The following is an 8,418-nucleotide window of genomic DNA, read 5'->3' on the forward strand; positions in this document are numbered from 1 at the left end:
TTAAAACGAACAGAAATTATTCCGTATTTGGAAGGGGCTTTCCCCTCCTCAACGCCTCGCTCTTTACGCTAAAGTTTTTTTTTTTTTTAAAAAATAAATTTTTGATAAAGAGTAAAACTTTAGCTTAAAGAGCGAGGCGTTGAGGAGGGGACAGCCCCTTTCATATACGGAATAATTTCTGTTCGTTTTAAGTTTTAATGTCGCTCCTTACTTTAGGTTTAAAAAACTTGTTTTTTTACTTAATTTTTGAACATTTTTGAATAAATGCAGGTTTTGATCTTGGCTCACCGTACATGAATAATTAAAACAAAATTTGCATATTAATTTAATTTTATTTGGTTAAATGGCTTTCTCGAAACTTGTTTAATTTTATTTACGGACGTTTTTATTAGTAATAAATATACGTAACTTACGAAATAAATTAAGTAACGAAATTATATATTAATATATTTTTAATACGTATATTATGGAGTTCGCCCTCTAGTCAATACCTTTTTCTTTAAGCTAAAGTTCGAATTTTCTTCTAATTCTTTAAAAATGACCCCTTAATAAAAAAGGCCGTTAATTAGAATAAATAGCTCTTATGAAAGTACTAAAAAATCTTTGGCTTAAAGAACGAGGTATTGACTTGGGGAGAACCCCTCATATACGTAATAATTTCTGTTCATTTTAAGTTCTAATGTTGCTTCTTACTTTCAGTTGAAAAAACTTGTTTTTTTAAATTTAATTTCTGATCGTATTTTAAATAATGCTTGGAAATCCGGCGCCCCTTTCATAGAAATATCCCTTACCCCAAAGAAACATCCTCCACGGAAAGATTATCCCGAGTAACCCCCTCTTTGAGCCCCCCCCCCCCTACCAGAAAAAAATTCTTCCTGAAAATGTCTGTATACTTCCCAATACCCAATACTACATGTAAACAATGGGCAAAGTTCATAACTTGCAGCCCTTCCCCTGGGAACTGTGGGGGATTAAGTCATCATAAAAGACATATTTTTTAGATTTTCAACTATGTTGAACAAAATGGCTATCTCAAAATTGTGATCGGGTGACTTTGGGAAAAAAATGAGCGTGGGAGGGGGCCTAGTTGCCCTCCATTTTTTTTTCACTTAAAAAGGGCACTAGAACTTTTAATTTCCGTTCCAATGAGCCCTCCGACAATGTTTTAGGACCACTGGGTCAATACAATCACCCCTGGGAAAAAACAACAAAAAAAACAAACAAATAAACACGCACCCGTGATCTTTCTTCTGGCAAAAAATGCAAAATTCCACATTTTTGTAGATAGGAGCTTGAAACCTCTACAGTAGGGTTCTCTGATACACTGAATATGATGGTGTGATTTTCATTGAATTTCTATATTTTTTAGGGGGTCTTTCCCCCTTTTCTCGAAAATCAGCCAAATTTTCTCAGGCGCGTAACTTTTGATGGGTAAGATTAAACTTGATGAAACTTATATATTTAAAATAGCATCAAAATCTGATTCTTTTGTTGTATCTATTGGTATCAAAATTCCGTTTTTTAGAGTTTCGTTTACCATTGAGCCTGGTCGCTCCTTACTTACAGTTCGTTACCACGAACTGTTTGATAATGTCAAATACAAAATAATTACGAGATGAAGTTCTCTGGGGTTGAACAAATTGCCCATTTGCTATTCTTGGTTCTGCAATGAAAAGTCAATATTGTAAAACTGAGCATTCAGCTTCTCTGGGTCAACAGGCTTTGGAGGCATAACTAGTTCCGGATTTCCATTCAGGTCCAAGACATCCAAGGTCAAATTATGAATTTCGTCAGGTACAGTTAGAAGCTTGTTATTGGCCAACAGCAACTTTTTAAGGCTTTTGCATCTAAAAAAAGATTGAATATATAAAAAACGAATTCAAAAACAATTGTTTTCATATTGAATTGTCAAATTTTCAAATTAATCTTACTTATAGTCAAAAGTTTAATTGTCATTAAATTTTCAAATTATATATCTTTATTATACGTTTTCATATATTAAGGAAGGTATATGTTTTTTTGTCACTAGCCTGACACAGACCGTAATTAAATATTTCTTTGTCTATAAACTAGAAACCAATATATATTTAGTTTATGAATTTCCTGTTAAGCAAAATGTGTGTTAGAAACCAGAACAGTCACACTTTTACGTAAAGATAAAAGGTAGCAACAGTAGCTAATAAAACTTTTGTATCCTGATACAAAAGAATATCTAAGGTAAAAATTATATGGAAAGAACAAGTTATGAGAAAAAAAATGAAGAGATACAGAATTTTATATGGCACAGAACTACGATATCCTGACCAAGAACTTTACCAGTTCTTGAAGTTCAAGAACTCAAACCACAGAGAGGTTACCAATAATAAGAATGGAAGAAGTATAAGCATATGAAATATTGTAAAAACCTCTAATCATATTAATTAACAGCGTATTGGGAGCAAAGTAAGAGTAACTTGCACGGGCAAAAACTAGCTTGCATGTCGACAAAAAATCACTAACGCCATCTAGAATTTGACGTTTCTTGGTATTGTTCAGTGTAATAAAAAGGCAAAACTGTTGTAATTGGCAAGATTAGCGTGGTAATAAGTGGTTGATTTCAGTTTCTGAAGGAAAAATAAATACAATTACGAAACTTGACAAAAAAAAATGCAAGAAGCACCATGCCCTAAATGGCATTGATAATTTTTTACACTATCACCAGTTTCCCCACACTGTTTAGGGTCACCCATACTGTTTAAGGGTGACAAAACAGACCTCAACTCTTTAACTATAGCATCAAACGTTGCCTGCGCATAGTCAAAATCTATTCTATTTTTAAGCCTACTTAACAACATTCAAATCAAAGGCAGCGCTGGCGCGCTGCCTAAGTAAAGAACGATGTGGGCACAATGTGTTTTTTTTTTTCACCCGGGCACTTTGTATCGGATGCGTTGTCGTAGAAATTTCGAAAAGGGTTCACTCTATTAGAAACTTGAATGACTAGTGCCCTTTTTAATAGTCGAAAGTGATTGAAGGGCAACTAGCCCCCCCTCCCCACGCCTATCATTCCCCTAAACACATCCAATCAAAATTTTGAGAGCCATTTTGTTCAGCGGAGTTGATTTCCAGACAGAAAATATGTTTTTGAGGAGGACCCTCCCCCACAACCCTCAGGGCAAGGGTTTTAAGTTATACCCTTGGGGCATATAAGGTTTTTATAGAAGGCGTTGTCGTAGAAACTTCAAAAAAGGTTCATTCGATTGGAAATTCAAAGGGCTAGTACCCTTTTTAATAGTCGAAAGTGATTGGAGGGCAAATAACCCCCCCCCCCTCTTACGCCCATCATTCCCCCTAACACATCCAATCAAAATTTTGTGATAGGCATTTTGTTCAGCATAGTTGAATTCCAGATAGAAAATATGTTTTTGAGGAGGACACTCCCCCACAACCCTCAGGGAAAGGGTTTTAAGTTATGCCCTGGGGACATATAAGGGTTTTATAGAAGGCGTTGTGCCATGTGGGCACAATGCGTTTTTTTTCTCCACCTGGGCACTTTGTATCGAAGGAGTTGTCGTAGAAACTTCGAAAAGGACCCATTCGATTGGAAAATGGAGTGGCTAGTGCCCTTATTAATAGTGCCCAAATAATCAAAAGGATCCTTCATGTTCAATTCAAAAAGCTTACCAATTACAGATTACAATAAGCTTACAACCTCCAATTATAGAAAGCTTATCAATTTTAAAAATATTTAATATCAGTCTATAAGAACCACATGATCAGAGAACTCTTTTAGCAGATTTTAAAATAGAAATTTACATCCTAATTCTAAAATACGAAAGAAAAATAATACAACTCACAATAGGATTTGAAAAAAAATCCAGAAGAGGAAGAAGAAGAAAAGAGGTCGGAGAAGATTTCAATGTCATCATGATTTTTACAGGCCTGTAGCTTAAATTACAACATATACTCAATTACGAATCTAATGAAATAGAACACCTGACAACTACGACTCTGTTGTGTGCTCTATTAGATTCTGAATTCTGGATCAAAACCTATGATACTTAATAAATTCGACTCCTTTGGCTGTAAATTAGTTTAAAAGATTCCCCATATGTATTTAATAAGCACCCTCCCGACCATACACAATATTATTACTAATACGAACACCTCATTAGAATAGCAATTGAGGCCAACACAGCTGCAAACTCCCACTCCGTCCCAATTTCTTCAACACCTCACTCTTTACTCCACCCTATGAAGGTCCCATTTCCGTTAAATACTTATACTTTCTTCCCATTCTATTTGGAGATGACTTCCTTTTCGCTTTGCCACAGATAGATGGTAAAAATCCCGATTTTTGGCCATCTATCATTCTCCATTGAAAATACGTGGCCTCGCCATTCTAACCATCTACATCATTGACCTTAGCCATTATAGCAATTCATCTTAACCACGTGACCTAGCCATTTTAATGATTTTTGGTAGTGTACTCTGCCACATCACCTAGCCACTTTAACCGTTTCAGCAATTGACCTTAGCCACATGACCAAGCTATTTTAACCATTTTAGCCATTGACCTTAGTCATATGGCCTAGCTGTTTTAGCTATTCCCCTTAACCACGTGACTTAGCGAATTTAACAAGTTTAGCTATTGATCTCAGCAACGTGACTAAGCCATTTTAACTATTTTAGCAATTGACCTTAGCCACATGATCAAGCCATTTTAACCATTTTCATTACAGCCCAAGAGACCGGGACTGAAACTTCATTCTTGGACTTTCCAACCTTTCCAATTGAATAGCTATTCTGAAATTCCGATTCAGTGCAATTAAGGGGACAATTAAGTAAAAACGGAATCAAGAAAAGATCATACTTGCAAATCCCTTCTGGAATGCTCTCCAAACGATTGTCGCTGGCAGAAAACAGGGTGAGTGAGTCCAATTTGCCCATATCTTGGGGAATTCGATCAAATTCAAGACGATTTTCATTAACAAACACCCAACTTAGCGTTGTGATCTTGGTTATAGAGGCTGGTAGAGACTGAAGTTGATTTCTGCTTACATTAAGAACTTCCAATTTGGTCCAAAGGTCTAAAATTTGATAATAAAATTAAGTTAGAAGATGGGCTGTAGGATATACAGAGATAAAAATAAGGGATAAACATACAATTGAAAGTACTTACTTAAAAAGGATTGAATATCATTAAAAAAAACTACAACAAAATAAGTTAAAATATTATATAGGAATATTTTGCTGCAAAAATATGTTAGAATTACCTAGTGGTTTATAATCGGATTGACCTGAAAATTGGCCACCCACAAGGAGCAGGATGCAATGCAACATTTAACAGGATAACTTGATCATTTGGAGCCAGCTACTGGATTGAAGCTAAATAGACCAGGTAATTCCGTGGAGCAACAAAGGGTTACTCAAAGCGTGCAGAAACTGAATTAATTAATGTTGTGTGTTACAAGGAATTTCAAAATTTAGAATTCAGGTACAAATGATAAAATTAGGGATGATTAATGAGGGCGAATAGCAAAAAAAAAATTTTTTTCACCAACTTGGGATAATTTTTTGAAACCCAACAACTCATTTTGTTTTGTATCCTCTGCTGGTTGTACATTTTTAATCTATATATCATAAATAGCAATAGTCAATAATTTACTAAATAACAATTTAAAAATTATTTTAATTAATATGGGGTTAATAAAAGTAAATTATACTGTATCTTTTCCAGACCTATTGTGCATTAATTTCACTATCCACAGTAAACCAAGACAAGGTCCTCACAATCAATAACACCAAAGGTTAACATAAGAAACTCACCTATTGCAACAGACAGTTCCACAATGACGTTGTCACTAAGATTGACCCGTTTCAGATTAGGGAGTGTAAACAATGCGTCAGGTATCTTCGTGAGGTTATTTTCCGACAGATTAATCTCTGCTAAATTAACCAAATTGTCCAGATTCGCCAGTATATTTAACAATGTTCTTTGCGTATTTTGAAGACTCAAAGTGTGTAAAATGATCAAGGATGGCAACTGCCTATAAGAAATGAAAAAATATATAGATGTGATATTATGTATATATATATATATATATATATATATATATATATATATATATATATATATATATATATATATATATATGATAACACCCCTAGTCTCTCTTTACTCAATTTGGCCCGTCCTCGGACCCCTGGCCCTCAAAGCACTCCTGTTAAGACTTGGTTCAAATATATAAGCACTTTTGTTCAAAGATTCTCACCAGCCTAGGGCTGTCCTCTTAGTTTAGAGATCAAACAAAACAAGCACTGGCCAAAGAGCTCCGTTTGTTCAGCTTAGATATCGTCACATGTGACGATTATTTTTAATCAATTCATGATCTCCTGCAAAGCATTCCACCAATGTTAGAACAAACGTTTTTTCCGTTCACATTTTCACTCAAGTACCACGTTTTCCGATACTATTTTTGCGCAAACTTCTCTCATCAGCAAGTTTACGGCAGGAGTAAATTAATACAGCCAATACATACGGTAAAACATTTACGGCAAAGTTGTTTCTTATTTCCCCACTTCAAATTTTCGTAAATTCCAAGATTATCCGAACATTAAAACTTTGGTCTTTGCTCATTGATTCATTAACGTTTTAACCCTCTTCACCAGTTCTTGCGTCCATAGGTCGGCCTGAGGGCTGGTCATCCTCGACAACCCCACAACCGTTTAAAACGGTAGGAGACCATTCTGACATTCAATAGGAGATGTTTTTCAATCAATTTTTATATAAAGTTTTAGGCTTATCAAGTCACAGAGTTCCAACACAACAACGTCTTATTCAAAAAAAAATTAAAATAAAATAAACCAGAGAGAGAGAGAGAGAGAGAGATAAAGTAACAAATCACCTGCGAAATAAAATAAATGAAGCCGTACTTAAAACAAATATAAATTACTACAAAGAAGGGCTGTAGAATATATTAACATGACAAAAAGATATTTAATGAATATTTAAGACCAGGAGCACTTAATGAGTTGAATTTAAAAGGAAAAAGCATTGATGGACATGTATGAAATAACAGACTACTACAGATTGGTAGAAGAAAATTGATTTAGAGCGGACTCCTTTTACAACTGGTGCCATGCTTTTTCAGTATTTCTCAAACTAAATTGCTTTGCTTTTGATTAAAATACTTCAATTTGCGTGACGAGCAAGTAACATCAAAGGAAACAACTAGAGTTTTGCATGGAAATGTGACAAAACAACTAACAAAAGGCTCATACATGGATTAATGGGTTTAATGGGTTTTGTATGAATGAGTTAAACCCATTCATAAGAAAAACATTGCATGAAAATACAATTCAGGGAGTCACAACATGATAAAATTTGTATGTAACCCTAGATTCCAGAGCACCTTTATGTGCATACATATTTTATGTAGACTTAAAATTAATAGGTGATATTAAAGACACAAGAACTTCATTGAAAGAAATTTGATAACATAACTTCAAATATAATAGGACATAAGGTCATCAGACTTTATAAGGTCATTAGTAGGTTCAACAACAGCAAGCTTACCTTAATTGATAGTTGCCGAGTGGATTAATATCAAGAAGAAATGGGTGCAAATTACCCAGCCTTTGTTTCTGTGGTGGCAGCATTTCCAGCTGATTATTACTCAGGTCCAGAAAAATCAGGTCATTCACTTGAACAAAAAGCTGGCGAGGTATAGTTTCAATGCTGTCAATAATAAATAAAAAAATTAACTTCTTTCCAATAAATGGAAATTAACCAAAACAGGCACTGGGTAGAAATTCATTTCTTGGCTTCATGAGCATTTTATAAATTGACATTAAAATAACTTGATTTATGACAAATCAGTGAATCATTGCAAGGCCCATTCCCGCGCAGGGTTAATTAAACATCAATTTCTAGCCATCATCACTGTGGAACAAACAAGGCTGCTTATAAAACAGGAAATAAACTATGAGCGATGGACAGTAACTGGGCCTAGACAGTGATGTCTAGTTAAGTACGTGGGTGAATCAGACTTTAGAAACAGATAGAGAAATACTATACTAAGCAAAACTATACAAAATAATATAGAAATTTTTGGCGCCCTTCCTAGCTAATAACAGAATTCCAGATCTTAAATTTTGATATAAAGACAAGTCCCATTACCAAAATTTATTCATGTTGATGTTTTTATATGCAATCTAAGAGATTTTTTCACAATTCCAATGAATTCGAATGATACAATCACTACAACATGTGATACTTACTTATGTTGGTTTAAAAGTTTACCAAAATTTGAAAGAAACATGAATGTTATTACTAGAGCACGTTGAGTGTGGAAAATATTCAGCAAATGGTTTAACTAAGAATCCGTTTTCACGTGGACATGAGTTGAACTCGAGTTCAACTTCCATGTGGATTTA

The 8,418-nt window shown here is 34.5% G+C and overlaps 2 protein-coding genes across 2 annotated transcripts in view; both read right to left on the reverse strand.

The window, feature by feature from the left end:
- Window positions 1-1,338, reverse strand: part of LOC148942243 (uncharacterized) — a 7,337-nt gene extending 5,999 nt beyond the window's left edge. The window contains exon 1 of the mRNA XM_089103592.1: window positions 1,237-1,338. Coding sequence (XP_088959718.1) covers window positions 1,237-1,276 — 40 coding nt within the window. The 5' untranslated portion in view covers window positions 1,277-1,338. The remainder of the gene's footprint in view (window positions 1-1,236) is intronic.
- LOC148942244 (protein flightless-1 homolog) lies at window positions 1,043-7,728 on the reverse strand. The gene is made up of 4 exons (XM_089103401.1): window positions 7,559-7,728; window positions 5,809-6,029; window positions 4,853-5,069; window positions 1,043-1,847 (listed from the first exon to the last, which is right to left on the reverse strand). Exons 1-4 carry the CDS (start codon window positions 7,639-7,641, stop codon window positions 1,652-1,654), a joined length of 717 nt encoding a protein of 238 aa, XP_088959527.1. The 5' UTR covers window positions 7,642-7,728; the 3' UTR covers window positions 1,043-1,651.
- Between the last annotated feature and the right edge of the window lie 690 nt (window positions 7,729-8,418).

Source organism: Artemia sp. Qi Xiang Cuo, chromosome 17, assembly GCF_049724085.1.
Source record: "Artemia sp. Qi Xiang Cuo chromosome 17, ASM4972408v1, whole genome shotgun sequence".
NCBI classification, from domain to species: domain Eukaryota; kingdom Metazoa; phylum Arthropoda; class Branchiopoda; order Anostraca; family Artemiidae; genus Artemia; species Artemia sp. Qi Xiang Cuo.